At 34.8% G+C, this 22581-nt stretch overlaps 1 protein-coding gene and 1 long non-coding RNA gene across 5 annotated transcripts; one reads left to right on the forward strand and one right to left on the reverse strand.

Moving 5' to 3' along the window:
• Positions 1-977: 977 nt before the first annotated feature.
• On the reverse strand, positions 978-21993 carry LOC136416435 (prominin-like protein). Of its 3 annotated transcripts, XM_066401603.1 has the most exons (18): positions 21702-21993; positions 15678-16032; positions 14582-14788; positions 9981-10242; positions 9734-9921; positions 9504-9668; positions 9231-9346; positions 8163-8328; positions 7825-8104; positions 7190-7607; positions 6945-7127; positions 6492-6626; positions 5862-6020; positions 5548-5666; positions 4498-4551; positions 3578-3718; positions 2509-2607; positions 978-2360 (listed from the first exon to the last, which is right to left on the reverse strand). In XM_066401603.1, exons 2-18 carry the CDS (start codon positions 15781-15783, stop codon positions 2351-2353), a joined length of 2808 nt encoding a protein of 935 aa, XP_066257700.1. In that variant the 5' UTR covers positions 15784-16032; positions 21702-21993; the 3' UTR covers positions 978-2350. The 3 variants fall into 3 exon arrangements, with proteins under 3 accessions (XP_066257700.1, XP_066257717.1, XP_066257710.1); XM_066401620.1 differs by lacking the exon at positions 4498-4551; XM_066401613.1 differs by lacking the exons at positions 978-2360; positions 2509-2607 and adding an exon at positions 3013-3184.
• Positions 16469-20218, forward strand: LOC136419113 (uncharacterized). Of its 2 annotated transcripts, XR_010753080.1 has the most exons (4): positions 16469-16631; positions 17967-18183; positions 18237-18413; positions 18982-20218. It is a non-coding gene; the product is annotated as an uncharacterized lncRNA (long non-coding RNA). The 2 variants fall into 2 exon arrangements; XR_010753078.1 differs by lacking the exon at positions 18982-20218 and having other exon boundaries at positions 18237-18967.
• Positions 21994-22581: the final 588 nt, after the last annotated feature.

Raw genomic sequence — 22581 nt, forward strand, 5'->3', positions numbered from 1 at the left:
CGTCTTTGCCTTGCAAGCAACTGTTCACAAGCGAACAGACGCCTGTCAATATCTCTTGGTTTCAACTCGTACGGCACCCAATATCCTTGCTTCTGAATCATTCCCATGTCTTTGAGGCGTTTTGAGATTGTTTGTTGAGTCACTCCCAATGATTGTGCCAATTCTTGTTGACTTTGACACGAGTCTTCGTCAAGTAATGCTTCCAAGTTCGCATCTTGGAAAACCTTCTTTCTTCCACCGCTATGTTGGTCTTCGACGTGAAAATCACCGTTCTTGAAGCGCTGAAACCACTCACGACATGTCCTTTCACTAATAGTGGCTTCCCCATAAGTATCTGAGAGCATTCGATGAGCCTCAGCAGCAGATTTCTTCATATTGAAGCAGAAAAGTAAAACCTCCCGCAAATGACGAGAATTTGGCTCGTACACTGACATTTTCAATTGCGAATAACTTTATGATGAAGACACAAATAGACTAATATTTTTATGAGGTTATGTTAACAGGTGCCCAAGGCTCCTGCATGCCCACATGGGGTTATTTATTTCGATCATTACTTACCGCTACATACATCTATTCAAAAACGGCGGAAGCAAAGTTGTACACCTAATACTATTTCCTCTTAGCTCTTTATAAGACTTTAAATAATCGAATTGTTCTTTAAGCTTTTAAGGCATGCGTTAAATTACTTTAATTGCAGAGAGAATCTCTACTTCTGCAACGGTCTTATTTGCGTTACATCTGAAATTTCTCGGTTTATGCATACTTAATCTTCAATAAAAATAATGAATATTATCAGATTCATTACCTATAGGTGCTCAATTCAAATAGATCTGGAAGAGCTACCTAGGATTACAGCCAAGTTTGGTAGATATCTCATGGACTGACGGCTAGGAATTGCCATTCAACAACAAACGTTGTGAAATATTAAACATTCATGAACTTTTTTTGATTTAGGTAAGGTAGAAAAAAAGAGTGGATAGGCATTTTCAGTATTTATTGATAGGTATAAACACCAGAATTATATTTAACTATATAACACCAATAAATACAAGAGCTGTTTAATATGGCAACAGTTTGGCCTCCGGTATTAGGTATATTTTGTAAAAATTGAGCACAAACATATGGTGGAGAAAGATAGTACTACATACATGAGATAATATAGTATTACAGTAGTGTGGCGTGTATCTAAATGCGTTTTAATTTCATGCTCAAAATTTGCCAACAATATGGGGATCACCAAATTCTCTAAGTAGTATAAGAAAAGAAAAATCTTACGTAGCAAAATGAAACACATATTACTCAAGATACCTCATTTCTCAGGATTGTAATGGCAGTAGGTATTTGGAATGTCACTGATAACAAAGAACAGCCAAATACAAATTCACTGCATTAGCACTGAGTAGCCATAAGAGATATAGGTCTGACTCAATGTAGGTAAAGTTGCATATTTTAGAGCCGAATATGCAATTTGTTTTAAAAAAATTTTAAATGATCAGATTACTTATATATTCGAAGCGCTTTTGACCTCTAAACATTCAATGTTAGAGACCTGAATAACTGAAAACTCAAATTGCTTTTTACATTTATCTAATTTTTAAATTTATTTTTATCGACATATTATTCAGCATTAAAGTGCTTTGCCTCTATACTTCAGGTGATAAAATGGCAATGCTAAGGCATCGAATTTGTAGCACTCTGTATATTACACAGCGACGTGAGAAATTTATTCAAAATCTCACCAGCAGATTATGTATTAGAAAAAGGATCGAACCTAAAAAGCAAAAATTTACCTAAAAATAAACACACACTTTGTATGTTTAACAATAATCACATCTGTTGTGGCTAATTTGAGACACTTAGTGATAAGTTCAATAAGTAAATGGTTAAATAGAGTGCGACTACGATATAAAAATAGTTTGTATTGAGCACAATAAGGATAAATGGAATGTGTTCAAAATGACCAATTAACTATTCAAGAACACATGCCTAAATAATATTTGTTCTAGTACGTATTATTTACCTATTACACATGCCAGCTTCTGGCTCAGAAGCACCACTCAATTTGATTGAGTTTACCAATAATGAGTAATAATAATGGGTTTATTTACAGCTGTATCACAAAAAATAAAACTAAATAATATAATCTCCAGAACAGTAAAATCTCCTAATACTTATTATGAAGTAAAAAAAGTTGTAATTGTTTAGTAAATTTCTAATAGTTAACCTAAACATTAACATTAACAGAAGGCTTTTAGGAAAACATAAACTATATGACGATCTCATTATATCAGTCTGTACATTTTCAAAGCGGTTTCAGCGCACCTTTACTTCAGTCGATTTCTTCTAATGCTTAGTGATCCCTAGAAAATAGAAACCATTTATTAACACAACACAAAGCTTGTTAACACTTCAGATCTGACCACCATCGGTATACTTCTGTATTGAAAATCAACAGTACGAACGACATGTATTTGATCTACGTACGTAGTTAAAAATAATTAAACTTACCCGCCGCTGCCAGGATAATAATAGGGTGGGGGTCTCTCATACTCCGTCGGTGCTCTTTGGTAATGCGGAGGTCCACCATTTGGGAAATCTACCCATTGCCTAGAGAAAGATACAAAAGCAACATTTAACAAGAAACAACAAATGCACAAAAGCTTTCAAAATATCCTGTTTTGCCACTCAAATTAGTTAAGGATAGCAAAAAAATATATTGTTTTTATTCAAATAACTTATCAAGTCGTGACCTCCTTTTTTTGACATACTTATGATCATTCAGGAGGCGTTATTTTAGACCCACACATTTTGATTTAGGTAAAAAATATTGACAAAATGATTTCAGGACAGACAGAAAATAGAATTTATTTATCGAAAAATAATTTAATCTTTTAGCAAGCATAAAATGTTTCAATATGAATTAGCAAGATTGTTGAAAACGATCACGAGAGCAAACACAGATAACTCATACATAACTGAAGCGATAGTATTAGAAGTAGATAGTATCCTTTAAATTTTCAAATAAATGAAGATTTTCTTGAAAAAATAACAAATATGTATTATATATTTAAAGTACCTAACAATAATATAAATACAATAAATTGTTTAAAATATTTATTAAAATCTAGTAGAAGCTAGGTAATTGTCATTGGAATCCTGTCTGTATGGGTTTTGATAACCGTATCTGAAATTATTAAGAAAAAAGCATCATGCATTTTTCGTAACATTGAAAATCTGAATCTGCCCTTCTGAATTGAAGCTACTAAAGTGTCAGTAAAGGGTTTTTCAACTGGAAATTGATTACTAATAAAACGGTTTTATTTACGCATACAAGAAGATACTAATAGTGCCGGTATAGTGTTTATACAACTGATACATAATCCTTTAGATTTACTAGGCGACATTTCGACATTTGCTCATAAAAAATGCTAGTTATCATTATTTCATCATAAAATTCATGGAACAATTGGTTTCTTTCCTCTGATATCATTTACTACCATTCTGAAAACATTTTTACTTTTATTACTCATTTTACATTAAAGAAGATGAATACAAATTACGAGAAAGTTCGACTTACTTTGGTGCCATATCCGCATACCGTGCATCAGGCGGATGAGATCCGGCAGGGTAGTTTCTTCCCAAATCGCGGCCCGAACTCGGTCTTTCATCGTACCGTTTGCCTTTCTTACCCTTCTTTTTGTTTCGTTTCCCTCCGCGGCTGTAAACAAAATATTCTGTTGAATTAACTTCGTTCCGCACCCCTGTATCTAATTAAAGAAACATTAGTGTATATCAATGCATAAGATACTGTAGGATAGAAACAGACGATTGAAGGTGAAAATAGTCAATAAAATGAAATACTTTACTGACATATAGTTAAACAGATACCAAACCAATTCAGAATGTAGGTACAGAAGTGTAAAAATTATTAAGGCCCACATGATAAAAAAAATTCTAAAGGTAACGTATAAATTTGACTTATTGCAATTTTTGTGAGGATGTGGCGTAAGACATCATTAAATTTCACGTTCTTTTGAAATTGCTCTGGATTTCAAGAGATCATGAATCACAGCAAAACTCGTGTAAAATTAGTTTTCTCACGAAATGCTTCTTGGAAACTGCAAGTCCAAGAAAACATTTCTTAGCATGCATATTGCATGTTATTTAAAAAATATCCTAATTCAGCATACAAACATTTGCATGTGCTCCAGTTTGACTGAGTTTGTATCTTTCACTGTCCAGATACCCATGCTCGAACACGAGTTTGAAACATTTTATACGAATAGATTCATCAATGACAAATTAGTTTAAAAAGTTATTGAGAAAGCGATTCTTATCACCATAAAACTATGACTATTACCACTAAACATGACTACAACCACTATTTTAACAGTTTCGCCAAAGCAATTATATTAACAACATATCAACGAAAGCGGCAATAGTGGACATTATCACGAAAACCTTTGTAGCTAAATTCTATCCCCATGCAAGACTCACCTGTTCAAGGGAATATTATCCCCTCGATCGGCATATGCATCATACAAATATTCTCTGCAAAAGGACATAAAAACAACGCTTTTAAAATCAATATAAACAACAATATACACTGACATAATATACAAACATACATTTGTTACAAGCCAACGAAAAGCACTATGTAAACACAAACATATAGGCAAATTATATTATGAGGAGAGAAAATCAAATAATTATATTGAGTCCAATATTATTTAGTTCGCTAAAGAGATTTTGAGACCTTTGCAGGTAACAAAGATATTGATTCCAAAATTTCAAAAATCTGACCTCTAGTACGTGAAGTACCCTGTAAAAATGGGACTGTTGTCAAATTAATTTCATTTATGATACTTGGTGACACCAATACTGTTCTTATAGATTTGTCTTATATCAGTTCTGATTCAAGTAATCTGATGTTTGAACTACAAATGTATAACTGGGCCTTAAGATATCAGTAAAAGAGCTCGATTGTTATATGCATGAGCTTGATGGGGGTAAACGTAGGAGAGAAATTAAAACATCATTCAAAGTTATTCCATGTTATTCGCTTCTCCTTTATAATGAACTAATCATTTTAGATAATCCATAATGATGGAAAAACTTGTAGCAAAAATATGGTTACAGAGCTTACGTAAATGTTAATTTCAGCGTTTCAAGACTGTCTTGGCTCTTTGTTTTATATTATTAAGCTAAGAAGAAGCACTGCATTACTATACAAATAAAATCAAATAATTATGCCAAATAAAATCGAGAAATCTAGCAATGATACAACAAAGTGTTGCAGTACTATTGATATTTGGATCACCCTGTAGATCAAATTTTTTCTTTTAATGCACGACTAAAAAGAAAAGTTCATAAATGTGATTCCAACCGTTTTGTATAGATTATAGCGACTTTATGATCAGGGAGGAGATCAGTCCTTTCATGCGAACTTTTCTTTAGGATAAGTTAGGACAATGACCAAGCTACTAGACGCTATATGCACTTCATTCTAAGATTAATTCAATATCAAACGATTTAAGACAAACTTACGCCTCAACGTAGTGGTCATACGGCTTGTGCTTCTGGTACAGGTTGGCCAGCTTCACAGCTATTATTATCGTAAGCACGTACAAGACGATAGTCCAGAACAAGCTGAACCAAAAACCGTTCTAAATGGAAAACAAGCGTGTTTACCTTTAGTAAGTATATATGTTAGTTATTTTTTAAATTTAATTGCAAAGCGATAGTTCATGGAATATATCACGATTTGTACATGCAAAAAAGTTCAATGCCACATTTTCTACTGCTATGCAACTAATAAAAAAATATGCTATGTGTGGATGGATCGCACATGTTAAACTTACCCATGGAAGCAACACTTTATCGCAAGTAGAGGTTAGAGTCCCGTTGATAACTAAACTAAGCGGTCCGCACTGGCCAATTTTTTTTTCAATGTGAACCGTCACTCGGTTGATGAAATCGCCGATTAAGTCCAAGATGGTGTCTATGAAGTGCTGAGCAGTCTGAACAAAAGTAAGTATTGGTAAGCCTCCTTACACGATCATTTGTACCGGTTTACAAGAAAGATGGGCATAAGAATCAGAGGGGCATAAGACATGTAAATACTGCTTGCTGACATAATGACGCAAATCAACTGAGTTAGACGGATGTAATAGCAATCAATAATAGCGAAAAAATCTCTAAAAGTATTGGTATCTGCAGACAAAATTTTCGTATAAAATATAAAATTTTATTACATGTATTGCACATATGATAATGGCTATAAATAAAGTACGACATTAATGAAAATGTGGAAAATTGAGGCTTATAACGCCTACATCAGTTTTTCTGCGTCTATTCTGGAAAGAAGTTTTTCATATAATATTATATTAGGTCATAAGACTAGAGCTAGCTAGAGAGAAGTCAGGCAATCAACTGTGTAAAAAATGGTTCTTGCAAAAGGCTTGTATCAAAATTTGTCAAGATTCACATACTTCATTAAGAAACTTAACTCCTACTTCGGGTAAAGCTTTTTGTGCATCATCAACTTCTTTCGTTAAATTCTGTATGGCATCTGAGAAACTGTCATATCCCATCTTTATTTGTTCATTAATATTTTTGGCATTTTCCTAAAATTAATTCAAATAATATTTTTACTTTCTTCATTCAAGTCAACGAAAAATAAAAATTACATAAGATGTTCCTTGTGAATTATTAATATTTCAGAATGAGTTCATTGGTCTCTTCACACTCTAAAGTATTAGTATGTCCTTAAGGAACATCCTGTATAATATAATTCATATATGAGTATCTACATATAATTGAGATGAAAATATGATAAATATGAGGGTATAGCTAAAAGAAATGAATTTGAACAAAATATGTTACAATTAAGATATTTCTTTCAATATTTGATAATTTTTTTCTATTGGTAATTCTTTACTTACTATTAATTTCGCAGACAAATTCTTCATCGGGTCTATGAGCTTGTCTTCATAAGTTCTCAAATGTAGTAAGCTCAATTGAAGGTCACTTTTTAAATTTTCCGTACCAGGTTCAAGAGATGAAATTATACTCTCTAATGTTGACGCCAATTGATTCAAATTGTAGTTAGTCAAGTCCCGACTCAGCTGGGTTGAAGAACGAAAGGAAACTTCGGTTATTGAGGGGTGCCAGTTTTGGTGAAACTTACCTCATCCATAAAAACATCTACGTTTATTTCAGGTTTAAATTTATTTAGTCTCTCGAAAACGTCAGGATCGATAAGAATCAGATTGGGATCAATGAAGACACTGTCCATATTGAGCGAACTCAAAGCATCGGAGATATTATATTGAGACCTAATTTTGTTCAAGTCGAACTTGGTGTTCAAGTTAAACGTATTGTAGATGCTCATATTTTGGTGGCACCTGTATAGCAAGATGCTAGGCATTATGTCCACATCCAGGTTGAAATTATAGTCATTCAAGAGTTTTATTATTGTATACTTTGCCGGGTCTGGGTCTCTAAAGGGGTCACATATAGCTTTTTCCGATATGACGCCCAAGAGAAGGGTACCAAGGGTTATAATGGATATGATAAATCCGAGAAGGAACATTATGAACACAGCACTAAAAATATACAAATTTATAAATAGAAAGTTGGTTCCCATCAGTTATTACTTATTTTTTAAATTTAACTAAGAACAATTAATTTAGACCACAAATTGACCAAATACGACTATTTGATTGCTATTACGATTCTAGTGGACCTATTCTTGGAGAACTAACTGATATATGGGGTTTTTCAAGCATTGCGAAATCCCAAAATTTGACGCAAATAACTTACCACAAAAGGAAATTACTGCCTGCCCCCTTATTGCAACAATTATCGCTATATCCATCCGGTCTCTTCCCGCAAACTCCGCAAATAAGACCCAATAATATGCAAACTGCGACAAGTAACAGCGCACAACTAATGGTGATTCCTACATAATACGAATATTTTCCATAAGTATTAATATATGTTCGGCTGTTGTCAACAGCTGGAGAGGTACTCGACAGTATTTCGCTTTTGACCTGTTCAACGGTATTGGTGACACTGTCAAGATTGATTTTAATTGTATCTCCTGCAAAAAAATTTATTATTAAGATACAAATATTCAGGCAGCATTCAAGGAATGGCACCTGCATTATTGAGCTGTTCTTTCGCTGTCGACAGACCCGTTTCTACAGCAAGACTTATTTGGTTTTGAATGTCATCTAATTTTTTCATGCCTGATTCAATACCTTTGGTCAATTGAGATACATCAAGTGTATCCAAAGATTCAATTGTAGAGGACAGATTGGGGACCTGGAGTCGGAAAATGTAAATTGGTGAAAGTTATATGCTGGAGTAGATATTCTAGGAGTGCTAGTTTAATGAAAAGTTATCTCTCTTCAGCAAATCACGCAAAACAATAAGATATCTACGAGGGCTAACCAGATGTCAGAAAAATCTTTTAAGGTCCTGCATTGGATAGGTATTTTACATGTTAAAATTGTTATTGACGTTAAAAGTGAAGTTTAAAATAGAAACATACTGGCTACATCATGGTGGCTACATCTCTAGTATACTATTTACATTCCCAAAACGTTTGAAATTGAATACAAAAAAACATGCTTTCTTACTCTTCTATTATGCATGAACGCTAAAATTCTTACCTTGGGAAAATACCTGTCAAGGTACTGCATGTAAATAAAATACATTATAAATAAATCATCGTGTCTTATTTTCATTACTATTTAGTTCAATTTCTGGATATTGTAATATCCAGAAATTAAACCAGTGCGATGGGACACTTTCCCACACGTAATGTACAATATTTTTCCTACGAGCGCTTGTGTTTTAATTTTGTTATCTTATGCAAGTTTGGACATTTCTTGCGCATGATTTTATTTCTTACTGGCCCTAATTTACAAAAAATGTGTGTTCTAAGTACCTACTTGTATGTTACAATCCACAGAATAATAAGACGCCAAAACAATGCTTCTTGAAAATATGGTCAACGCACATCTACTCAGACAGTATGAAATAATACCCCTTTAGCAGATGTTAGAAGGAAAAGAATTATATGAAACACATCAGGCGATAAATTGTATCGGAGCAAAAATCATTGAAAAAAATCATTGGTTGGGAAAGGCCAAAAAAAAAACGTTATGTAAATTGCAATTATTGTTTTGCAGTTAAAGACAAACTATTCACTAATACTTTACCTTATTGAAATGTATGTTTGTTTGAAGTTGAGCGATTTTTGCCGACAGGTCTGTACATGTTGAAAGGGAACACTTATTTAAAGTAGTGGTGAGATCCCATTTAACTTTGCGAAGAGCTAAAACGATATACAAGAGTTAGAAAATTTCTTTAAGCAGTAGTCAGAGCAAAACAAAGATATAATAATCACCTCCCTGTATATTTCGTATTTAACTACTACTAAATCGACCATTGTACTTTTCGATACCAACCTGATATAGAACTTAATAACTCACCGTCATTTAATTGAGAAGCATATACTCTTAACTTATTAGTTTCATCCTTCATGTTAAGCAAAGTGTTATTGATTGTATTCAAATTTTCAACAAACTGGTAAATGGTGGATACAGCCGAGGCATTGGTGTAGTCCTTCAAATATTCCATTGTAATGTTGGACACGTCTTAGCAGTGAAAATAAACATTAAATCCTTAGAAGGAAAAAAACTGGCAATCAAACTAAACTTACTGTCCATAAGATCATATAATACATCGGCGAATTCATTATAATTAGTATACAACAAGTGATTTATTTGCCCATTGGTTGAATTCATATAAGTAGTCACATCTAAAATTGAATTGTTCAAGTTTTCTGGAAACTTTTCCAACCCGTGTTGCAGCTGCTGGTTACTTGTAAATGCGCAAACTATACAAAAGCTGTATAAAAACCCTCAATAACTTTTCTTGTAGAGAAAGACAAAGAAAATATCACTTACAGTAATCCTGTCCCACACAAAATTAACAAGGTACTCGCAACGACCTTTTTAGTGGTATCCTTACTTTTGTCCGATGCTTGAGGCTTAGCACCGCAATTGCCGCAGCATCGACAACAACAGAAGCACAAACCACATACTGGGAATAGTAAAATACATAGAGCCAAAAATACCACGATCGCCACTAAGCTTGCATAGTACTTGGCGATGCTGGAGCTTTTTGGTAGGTTAATTTCAATATCGTTGTCATTAAGTGAGATCAAACCTGAAAAAAAAAGATATACGTTTTAATGTATATAATTGTTGTCAATACCTTTTTATCTCAGATTTCAATTCCAGAAGAAAGGTAAAAAGGTATAGATTTTACAGGGTGTTCGTATGAAATTTAGTTTTCTTGAAGTTTAATTAGGTTAGTTGAAGCTGTAAACAAATGGAATATATAATAACCTACTTATAATTATTAATAATTATGTTTATACAGTCTGACGATCAATCGAACTAACTCTCGTAGTTTAAGACCAAAAACATTTCTAGGAATCGGAAATACAATGGCAACCATCTTCTTAACATGAATTTTACAGGTACTATAAAATCCTGGCGACAATCGAGACGATGAAATACCTTAAGGAGCTCCGATTCTGACAGAAATTAATTATTTTTATTAAGCTTAAGATGATAAGTAACAAAAAATTAATCTTTGACTAAATGCTTCATCTAATCTATTTTGTTTATGAATTTGACTCTACAGGGTGCTACAAATTTACGGGAACTTCAGGGGAGTGAAAAAAATTCGAAGTTTTCTGGAAACATCCGCGAAAACCCGGATGGGTCGAATCTCGACTTTATTTGTAAATATAAGTTATTCAGTACTAAAACTGATACACGTCATAACGCTGCAATTCAGCGGTGTTGCCAGTTGCACGATTAATTCAGTATTTCTTGTACAATATATAAACATAAAATCTGAAATTTAATAAAAATAATAAATATACATCTATGATGGCATTCAATGGCAACAAAAAGCCGTTGTTGTTCCTTTTTCGTTCTAAATTCTGTATTAGGGAAGTAACAAGCTCCTTACACCGGCTATTTAACTGCTTTAATATATAAAAAACAAAAACGAAAATAGACGTGACACTATGGGGAAGACATAATGTCAAAACGAACGATCGTACGACAAATTTGGCGACAACGCGCCCTGTTGCCAACATAATTGCTAACATTTCCATTATTTACATTCATGTTAAGTTTAAATATTTTACTAAACATTAACGGGTAGGGTACCCTCAGGTCCAACTACTAGTTGCAGTTGATCCACATAATTATTGTTTACCTAGAGACAGATTTCTCGTTGAAAATGTTTCGTATTTCGAACGTGAGGGTTGGCATTCAAATTACGTGGTCTACGACGTGCATCGGTTTTTGTACTAGACGGCTCACAGTACCAGAAGTACTCCACTATGCAAAAACGAGACCAGGACGTTGTCAAGGCACCTTTTTATGGGGAATCTGAGAACGTTGAAAAATTTTTCCGAACATACAAGGTGAAAATGTTACAGAAGAAAAGGTTGTTTCCCTCATAGACACAGTATGTTTACAGATTTTTCCATATATCCGAAAGCGTTCGGAATTCTTGTTATCTTAAAACGAATTCTAAATCAGCATTAAGTTGGACATAATATTCCATATCTCGTATGGTTTCGAAGATCTTAAATTTAGAAGGCTCCCGCGAATTTGAAGTGTACCTAAAATACACTGACTACTTGACAAACTCATCGAGTATCTCGCATTATGTCGAGATTAATAAAAGTACCAGGTGCCCCAGATACTTTGACACTATTCTGCTTAACTTTGCCCGGCATCATGGGTTTCCTCAATTAACTTTATCTTCCCCTTAAACTATGTTAATTGGAAATTCATGTATGGAAATTGATACCATTTAAATCAACCGTTCCACCATTGGCACTCTTCCAAGCGAAGTCTTAGATTTTCCATTATGTTCATGTATAAAGCAAAAGTAATAACTTCAGCTTCTCATATATCTGATTTTAAATTGAAGCAAAGATTATATCTAGAGTTCAAGGCCCTCTAAAAAATTATGGTTATACGGAATAAATATCCGTATGACCTCATATAATCAATTTTTATATTTCTCATAATTCTTTAATTGCCGAGCATATTTGAATCTAAATTTATAAGGTACACTGATTTCGTTGATTTCATGATTTTAAATTTGGGAAAATGTGCACTGAGGTGTTACTCTGCCGCCGTCCTGCTTTTACTAAGAGAACCTCCAATAAACTCGTTGAAATCATGAGACACTGAAAAAAAGCATGATGACCCATAACACAAGTGGAGCTTTGAGGCAACCCAATAGCCATACTAACAAAAATCGATATTTCACTAGATCTGAAGTAGGTTACAACGGTTACAACTCACAGCTGCAATACGGTAACGACCTATCTCTCTTCATATTACGTAAACAACAATGCCAAAATAAACAGTTAAGTTGGCAGGTCGCCAGACCAATTACGAATCAAAGAAGTAGGAAGTGTGTTCCTTTGACTAGAAAAGCGGATTATTCGCTATTTGCTTTAAGTGCTTGTTCAATGTAACCCAATTTTTTGAATTCTCTCCTATATACAGGGTCTTCATCTTTGGTGTCCTGCCATGGGAATCTCACGAAAGATACGAGGTCGGCTGGATTGGTTCTTAACTCAAATTTACTTTTTTCTATAAGCAGTTTTTAAGGGGTTCGCGCACTCCTCTGGGAAAGTTAATAAGGACAGAGGGGGCTACAAGTTTGAGCAATCCTGGGATAGTGGATATAGCGTTGTCATAAACTGGAAGACCACCATGAAATATCGCAGGAATTCAGGCAAAGCAAAACCCAAATAATTTAAACACCACTTTGTCACGCAGTCAAGAGAGTTAACTATTATTGTGCAGGTCAAGTACCATAAGACAATGTGTCGAGTAGTTATTCACAGATTCCAAGCTTCACTCGAATTTACACAATTACAAACGCTTATTATCACCATTTGCTAACATGCATCATGCAACGTTGCAAAGAAATTGTTTTAATGTCAATAATGTGGGTCAGTGGTGCAATAACTCGGTTATGGCAAAAATGCGATTATCTATTATAACATTTTTCATGCCACTGATTTGGATTAAATTTCATAACAATGAAGCTAATAAAGATATCTTATTTTTTAGCCGGTAAGTTTAGGGTGATGCGTTGGCAGCAGCAAATGTTGCCGTTTTTACAACGGGATCAAGATAGAACAATTTGTTGTGACGACTAAAGAGAAGAGATACAACACGGTGCAGACCAAACATGTAGAATGGTGCTAACTCTGCCGTGTCGACCTTTGTCGGCCTCGATACGAACAATGGTGTTGACATTTCCGCCTTTTTTTCAGAAATAAACGCTCCAACTGCGTTGATGTATTACTCCATTTTATTGCTATTCGGTTAATGTCAATGTTTTCTTTTGTAACGTTGTATTACATCGCGCATTGCAAAAATGAACGTCGTTCGCGTAACTTTTTAAAGATCGAAATGTTTCATCTCCATAAAACTGCTTAGTCGGAGGGTGCCGTAATAAAGCAGGATGCAGCACAAATGTTGACTTTAATTTCAGGCGAGATTGTTTTAAAATTTGTGACAAAATGTATCACGCACGTGTCATAACTTCTATTTCGAGGAAAAAAGGAGTCTTAATAAAGCACCAGTCGACCACCAACTGACCAGACGCCAATTGAGAGAAATATGTAGGGAGGGCATTAGAAAATGTTGTAGTTATCGGAATAAATGGAAATTCGATGGTTGAGAAAGAAGCGTCCCCTAACCCAATTGATGAATTTTTTCCAGGGTTCGTTTGCATACTGCGGTATATCATTATCGTGTTGGAGAATAACACGTTTCAATTAAGGATTGATGTTGTAATGTACCCTTAAGCTACGCCTACGCATTTCACTACTTTAGTGATATGCCCGGGATAGCCATAGGTTGGGGACCCATTATCTTCCAATAAGGGTTACCCTTCATAAAAAACTCTCCCTCCTTTTCCTTGCCAAGACAAAAGTCTAAAATATCCACATTTTGACAAAATCTCACTACCGCTGCAACACTCCCGCAAATCATCATTTTTTACCATTCTCTTGACGTTACGGATTAAGAATTTAGAAAGTTACCATCTGTGGATTGTCTTGTTAATTGCCTAAAACCGGAGTACGCCTATGTGTACTGACTCCCAGATTTGGTACTCAAGATACCCCGAAGCTTGTAAAAGGACCATTATAATAATATAACTCGGCGCTCCCGGAATTTTGTCACCTCCCTCATTTACTCTTGGCTCTCTCTATTGAAATATCAGTTTAATTCCGAGATCTTTAGTTTTGTAAACGATTAAGGGTTGTGTGTATCATAACGAGTGGAATAAAAAATTTGCCAAAATGTTTCCGAGTTCCATTACAATTTACTTTATCCAGTTGTTCACAATCCATTGAGGATCCATTGAGGACAATTGAAACAATTCAACCCTCAAATTCTCCCTCCTAATGTCTCCTATTAAATCAAATCCTGAAATCAGCACTTACCTTCCATGAAAATGTCCCTTGGAGTAATGACGTTTACGAACAATTTCGTCAGATTGTAGAGCCCAGCCATTCCTGCGGTATTGAATTTGGTGTTACTGAAGTAAGTCGTATTATCCACATAGTCGCTATACGTGACGTTGACATCAAGTTGGATTACTGCAGCGTGGAAATTCCGAGCGATATCGTTGATTTTTACTGCGAATTGACCTGGAAATAAGTCAGATCTGGTTAGAAGCACGCATTATTTCCATTTCGAACGTTTTGCAGCGCGGAACGCAATAGGAAAGGAATATTTCTTTTCGCACGACCCCCTGCGGAAGTAAATACGACCTAAGGAGATAGGAGCTGTGATAATGAACACTAACACGAACGTGTGTTACAAAAAAAACAGTGAATGGTGAACAGAGCGCAATGAACTTCTCTGGCTAAAGAGTTGCCCACACGCATTGTGCTATTGTTAAAACTTCCATAGTGTTCCACTTAATGCACTTTTTTAGTTTAAAAAAATCGCATGGAAATAACTTCATGCTGAACTTCGTGCTTCAAAATCTGAACCCAGACCGCTCAAAAAGAAATTATATTGCACTCGCGGAACAGCTTCGGCTTCCCAAATGGTGCAATCATAATGTCCAATGTCGGCTGCATGGAGTGTCCGAACGCGACGCCTAAATCATCCACAAGCATCATTCTAATAATTATATTTTGTATTTATAAGTTTTTAAGAAACACGTTCCTATAACTAACAAAAGCCTTGTAATGTCGCTCAAAAAACCGGAACGCTTCGCACATGATTTGCTCTGCTGCGTTAACCTCACGAAACTCATGCTATTCACCTTCCACCTTGATCAAGCTAAAGCTATTTCTAAGTTTTACTCGCAGCTTCGAGAAATAATAAACAACACGCTATATGGTTTTCATATGATGACTCATGTGTATAACAAAGTACACAAAAACTGATACAGTTCTAAGATTCGTTATGCTTCAGCGCTAATTTATTAAAGCTGAAGACTGTGACAAAAATATTTATAAGTATTGCGTGACAAATCCTATCAAATAATTGCGTTTAGAAAGCCGTTTTTAATAAATTTAAGCTTACCTCCTCCATCAGAGAGATGTACTGCCAAAACCACAAGGGCGAACGACAGAAAAGCGCTGGCAGCGTTCACTGCGTGTCTCTTCTTTTTTTCTCTATTTTTCTTCATTTTTCTCAATAGTTATTATGTTCTGCGGATGACAGCCTCATAAATTCTAATAACAACTAATGGTTTCTATCACAATGCAGTTACTCATTGTAAGAACCTGATACTTGGAAAGTTGGATATAATAAAATGATAAGATTAGATTAATTCCCGAATTAATTAAGTATTTTACTAATTATATTAATGGCAATGTAGAAGGTACTTAAGTTTGATTGGCAGTCATAATTGGGAGAATTCGCATTGCAGTTCAATCTGAAACAAAAACAAAAATGGTTAATAGTAAGGTGAAAGAAGAAGAAACATGTTCTTGTATGGTCACTGTACTAAAAGTATAGGAAAACGATGAAAGTGGAAAGGTGTGCAAAGGGGTCGGAAAGGAAAAAACAAGTAAAACTACTCGTAGAGCTAATAGTTTTTTGGAAGATGTAAAACGTTCAACAACTGCTGGATTTATAGCTTCGTTAACATAAGTCGTAAGATGTAAAGACGCAAGAAATAGAAAAATATCGATTATTTCGTTGGCATTTACAGCCCACAGAAAGACATAAGTACTAATGAAGATTCCCAGTAATCGAAAGAAAGATGCGAAAATTGCTTTTTTCGATTAGTTGCTATTCACCTAATCTTTCTATATGACAATTATGTAGTAGGCTATCGTGCATTTTGAGAGCCACATAGCTGCAGGCACACCAAGTGATATTATGCCATAAAAGTTATAATACACTTTAAATTTTAAGCGATTTTCTATCGCTAGTGCCAATTATTTTTATTCAAATATATACTCTTCCGTGTCACTACTTGAGTGATTCGATATCAAAAGACCTACAACGACAGAAACCGAGGAAGTGAACGTAAGCAAATGTTAAAAAAATCAATATGTAATAAGTTAATTGACGTAAAATCCAAGTTAGTCGGATGAGAAAAACGAAGTTTTAAATCTTAAGCGGAAACCAAAACTAATTTCATATTCGCCAAATTCTCCTTTCTCTCTTATATCTATTTATTCACGCTTAACGAACGATGATTGTAATAGATTTAGTTCCAAGGACGTGTTCATTTGCGGTTAATGTGCGTATGGTTGAGAACTAAAGATACATATTCAGTTACTATTCCCTCCATAAACATAATATGAAACATAATAATAAGTATGTCATTATTTTAGACAGTCATCGGTATAAATCCCCTGCATCATCAATGTTGTGATGTTTGGGTAAGGCCCAATTCTTGGACCATGGCTTAAGCTCGGATCATCTAAATCCGACCCTCGTATATTGCGAAAATATATGGAAAATTTATTTATGTAATATTGTCGTTATTGCGACCGCCTCAAAATTTACCATGATTCAACAGCTCGGCCTTAAAGTCAGCAGTAATATGTTTTAACCTTTTGGAGTACGTGAATCCATTTTTATTCACGCTAAAAAGCAATTTCGTACTCACTTGACGCATACTTTAAGTGATTGGCCTAAATCGAAATAGATAAGGGCTGGATTAAAGGAAAATGATGTATGAAAAAGCTTTATACTTTATTAGTTAAGACCTCTAATCGATAAAATCCTGAGAAATTTGCGCATCTTCTACAGGGTGTTTCCAAAACATGCAGTGTAAATTTAAGGAGATATTCCGTAAGGCAAAAATAGAAAAAAATCCTATAAACATATAGCCGGAGGCTCTTCACTTCCGAAGTACAGGGTGTTGAAGTTGAAAAAACTTTCTTTAGACCGATAGGTGAAAGAACCTATTGAGACTATTCGCTAACTATTCGCATTACGTGAGAACCGTTAACAACCCAGTTTCCACCTCACCACTGTAAAAAGCTTCTATAAACATGGACAGGAATAAAGGCGCAATTATTGCTGACTATAATTGATTGTTTGAAAATTATCAAGAAGATTCTTGTGTATCAGAATCGGTAAATTATTAATGAATTATCATACAAAGTGCTCAAAGATAAGTTGTTTTGCAATTAAAGATAACATTTTTATATCGCTTAATAATATAGTGAAATTATTTAAAACACATATCTCGTTTAAATAGTTATTATTTAAACATTTAACCGCTAAGAATGCGATTAAATATTACGATTTCACTATTAAACTTGCCAGTTTACCAAGTCGACATCCACGCAACATCCATTTACAGATAGGTATTTTCGTTGAATTATGAACTCAATCTTCATAATGCAGCTGGATCAAATCGCACGCAAGATTCGTTGTTCTCCCTCTCGCCTGTAGTTTTTGCGCAATTTGTTTTCCTCGCAAAGAAATATTGAGATCTACCCAAACAAACACACAGGACCGGCTTCAGCAACTCTGGCGAATTGGGCGAAATTTTGAATTTTCACCCCCACCACCAAAAGTTCCCCCCCTCCAGGACGGTATTGCACACACAACTACTTGACCAGTGTGTAATGAAAATATCTGTCTACTTTATTTTCTGATTTGTGTTTTTTACAGTAAAAAATCATCCATTTTTCCTGTAACGATTGCATGAGCGTGACGCCTAACAACGCTTCATACATCTGGGACGACACTAAGAGGATCTAATGACAGAACAACGTAATCGGTTCGTAGTACGTTTCGAATGCTCCTGGGGACTTTTTCCTGGTACTAACCACCGTTACCGGTGATGAGGTACTAGCACATTTAACCTTAGAATTGCGGAACTACGAGTGCATTGACCAATAAACGACGACAGGTGGCTTGCTGGAGTTTATGGGCTATTAAAAAATAGAACTGATCTAGTTCTTGTCGGTGCTCACAGACAGTATCTTAGTGGGAACTTTTGCCATGAAGGAGTTGAGTTTCGTTACACTGAAGGCCGAATTATTTTGTGTTGGTGGCTATATGAGGAGCAAGTCAGCACGCGTAATGATGGTGTCTTCTAAAGTCGCCAATGGAAAAAAACTCTTTATGTGATTTTAAGTACTTGCAAAACGGAGATTATTATTATAATCCACTTACTTTTAAATGATTCCAAATTTACTTAACTGTATAAGTCTTTGGTTCAGGTATTTTTCTCACTGCTAATATCTTCCGAAGTACTTTTCACTATGATCTTTGGTTTCTCTTGATTATTGAGTCTACTTTTGCCCTAACCACTTTTAAGCAACCCCTTCAAAGGACCCCAAAGACTACGAATGACGAGTTAAAACTGGAAATATCAAATTTTCAAAATGACATTATTCTGAATTTATTTCAGACGTCAACGACAGTCTGGACAAGCTGCCACACCCACAACCTCCAAACCCAGACTCATTTGACCTAGGACGTAACTAACCAAACAGCTCACTATAGAAGTTTCCGGCATTAAACAATTAATAACCCTCCGTATATGTAATAATACAAGTCTGGAGTTCTATGAGGTCAATGAAACGTAATTAAACGCGACAATTTTCTATTCCATTCCCGTATAAAAACGGGAACGCCATAATGCAATGCTATCACGCACTCTATTGAAATTGTTAAGTTTTGCACTTATACTACACATGGTTTGTATTACAGTGCACACATCATAAGTCACAAAGGGCATTCAACCTGTCATCAACTTGCATAAACCTGCATGTGCAGCCCTTCCGATTGAGTTAATTTATCGTAAAGAGTGGCTCTTTAACCAGGTGTTATTATTAGTTGTTTCTTATTAGATATTAGAAAACATGGAATATTAGGGTATATGGTCATTATGTCGTCTAGGGATGTAAGTACCTACCTACAACATACTTGGCTTAAAAGTTTCTACTCGGGGATAGGGCAAAGGGTAAATATTAAATAGAATAAAAATGAAATATCTAAGTTCTGGATGTTAATTTACTTCAATTCGGAAAGTCACATAAACACAGTTAAGAAATGAGTGGGCATCGGTTAAAAGATCATTTTCAGTGCAAGTGGAAGTTTGTCTGAAGGTATAGAAAGTGGACCACTTAGACCACACTAATGGCTCGTGCATATCTTTTAAGGTCGCGTATTGCTTTATTATTTGGTATGAAATATATTTTTGAAATGTTCAACGTTAAATGCACCTCATACACTAATAACCAATCATAAAATTAAAATCCGGTCCTCAATTGGAGATTTCTGCGCAACTGTCGAAAAGTGGGTAAGTTTAGAATATCAGAAGTTAAATAAGTAATTAGCCTCTAGCTGCTTTAAATGATATTTAAAAAAATGTAAACATTACGATCTGAAAACCTATAGCAAAATACAATACCTTTTCAAAATTATAAGAGAGCCATAAATAAAGAAAAATAAATGTAAAAAATGCAATACAAATTCAGTTTCATAGTACATAAACAATTCCTAAAAATTAATCGATCGATTTTAAATCGCAGTACATCATTAAATATAGTTTCAAACCAAAAACAACATCTTTAGTTTGAGATGTTACCTGACCTACGTTTCAATTTAAAAAAATTGGCCTTTTTGCCCTTCTAGTGATGTAAACAGCATTTAAATAAATAAACAAAAATCAAGATTTAGTATTTTTTGTCCCATTTGATGCTGCTTTTGAATTTTTAGAAAATAATAATTTGTTAAAAAGCCAATAGAGGGGGACAATTTAGAGCCACATTGGATATACTGTGTGAACATTTCAACAAGAACCAAAACAAGAACAATCACTACTGGAATTAATGGTTCATAAAGTTTTAGTAGTTTTTCTAAATAACTGCCACAAACTATTGAAACCTTGAATGATACGGTCTACGAGTATTTGGGATGTAGGTGTGTTTGTGAAAATTGTGGCTCATTTTCTCAGATTGTATGATTGATGCTGAAACCCAGATATAGACATTTACGATTATATGTAAAAAGTCTTAGATTGATGAACTTCTTAGAAGCATTGAGTAAATTGTTTATTTGGTGTTCTTTTTGGGCACTGATTCACCTAAGTTTAATCATGTTGATCATATTAACTTGAGTATTGTATGAGGAAGTGGAAAAATCTGTTCATTGGCTTAATAAAGCATAATATTTGTAAATATACAGGGACGTTTTTATGTATGAAGTCGATTGTTTTCAAAAATACTAGGCCATCTTGTAACCTACTCTAAGCTCAAAACCAAAACATATTTGAATATACAGGGTATACAAATTGTCAGGTGCCTATTGGGCAAGCTTTAAATTTATGTTAAAAGCATGTTATGCACTATGTTAAAAACAAGTATACGTTAGTTTTAATACTAGTGTTGAGGGAATAGTATATTGCATAACAAGCAAAGAAAGTTACTTATCACAGACAGGTAAAACTTGACATGAGGTGCACCATACAGCATAACCCTAGAGACAATGACTTGGCCATGCTTTGGACCATGCTATGCTAAGCATGTGCATCTATAAATTGGCCTATGTATTCTGCAGGCTTAAAGTTTTTCATGTAAGGCTTAAGTTATGTTATATCAATCAAGCTTAAAAGGGCTTACTGTATTATTATTTTAATTTTTATTTATAATGTTTAGATTTAATAATAGCTCTGCTCCTAGGATCCTTGGATGATGTGATTTATTTTTTTTAATAAAAATAACATTGGATAAGACTTCAGCAGAGGTGGGGTGCAAGTTGAGGTAAGAATAGAAACAAACAGAATAAACAGGGGGTAAGGCTTTGGACCAGTCTAGTTAAAACTGTGTCATTCAACTTTGGCCAATGCATACAGTTATCTGAGCAATTAAATGAAGTCATATCCAAATAATAACTGACCTACAAAAATAGGTCAATTAGAAATAATTAAAGCCTAATGTTGAATGACCTTCTGGTTTTTTGCTGCACAAAGAAGGGCACTTTCATTGACTCTTGCAGAGTACAGAGCAGTGAAATAATAACAATAAGCTTCTTTCTTTGTTCTGTTTATGGTGTTCAGTGCAGAGGTGGTAAAAAGCATTGCGAGCTTTACTTAAATGGTGAATTGAATTATAAAACTGAACTTACGTTTGGCATCAAACAAATCAAAGAACCAGTCACAAAAAAAATCACACAAGAAACGTACACTCGACCTGGTAAGATCCGATTGGAATTCAAACTGTTATAAACAGCTCAATTAATCAGAGGCCTTTGTAAGGGCCGAAGCAGTTGGGACTATTTTTAGCGTATTTATCTTACTTTTTAATTTATCTTTTTTCGTTCAAAGCACACACATCACACAAAGACCTCCTCGACCAACTTGACAGTTGCAGGTTACAACTCGGCCTGCCGCGATTGCACGAACGGAGTGAAACGAACCGTACTACTACCTCCCGAACTAATTCTAATTCGATTCGGTAAGTTCGTTCGGTTATCTCGTAGGTTGTGGTTGCATCTCGGTTCGAGCAAAGTTGCCAGTTCGTTACAATTGTAATGGAAGCCAATCAGGGCTTCCTGTTGACGCGCCGTCGACCTTCTTGCGGCGAAGCGTTGTTGCCATTTTACGACATTGACGCTGTTGCCGATTGCGTAGTATTCATCTGCGAATTTGGACGATTTACCTCGACAACGGATTCGTCACTATGGTGGTGAATAACCGGACACTCACCGGAGCCATCTTGGGAACCCTCTTCATCTGCCAATTGACAGAGACTTATAAATCTGATATTTCAAGGTGTCTCAAAAAGTTAATAAAATCGTACGTTGAGGGTATTGCGCTTTACCAAAAATGGACAGAAAGCTCTTTAAATTTAATTAAGAGTAAATGAAGGCTGTCAGTTAGGTTTTTCCTCGTGTTTTCTCACTGCAAAATTTAACAAAAAGGGCACTTTAAAATTTACTTTCTACGGAGTTGTTCTGAACCTCTGAACGCTGAAAATAAATGTAAAATTCTGCACTTTGTGATGAC

This window comes from Euwallacea similis, chromosome 2 (genome assembly GCF_039881205.1).
Source record: "Euwallacea similis isolate ESF13 chromosome 2, ESF131.1, whole genome shotgun sequence".
Taxonomy (NCBI): domain Eukaryota; kingdom Metazoa; phylum Arthropoda; class Insecta; order Coleoptera; family Curculionidae; genus Euwallacea; species Euwallacea similis.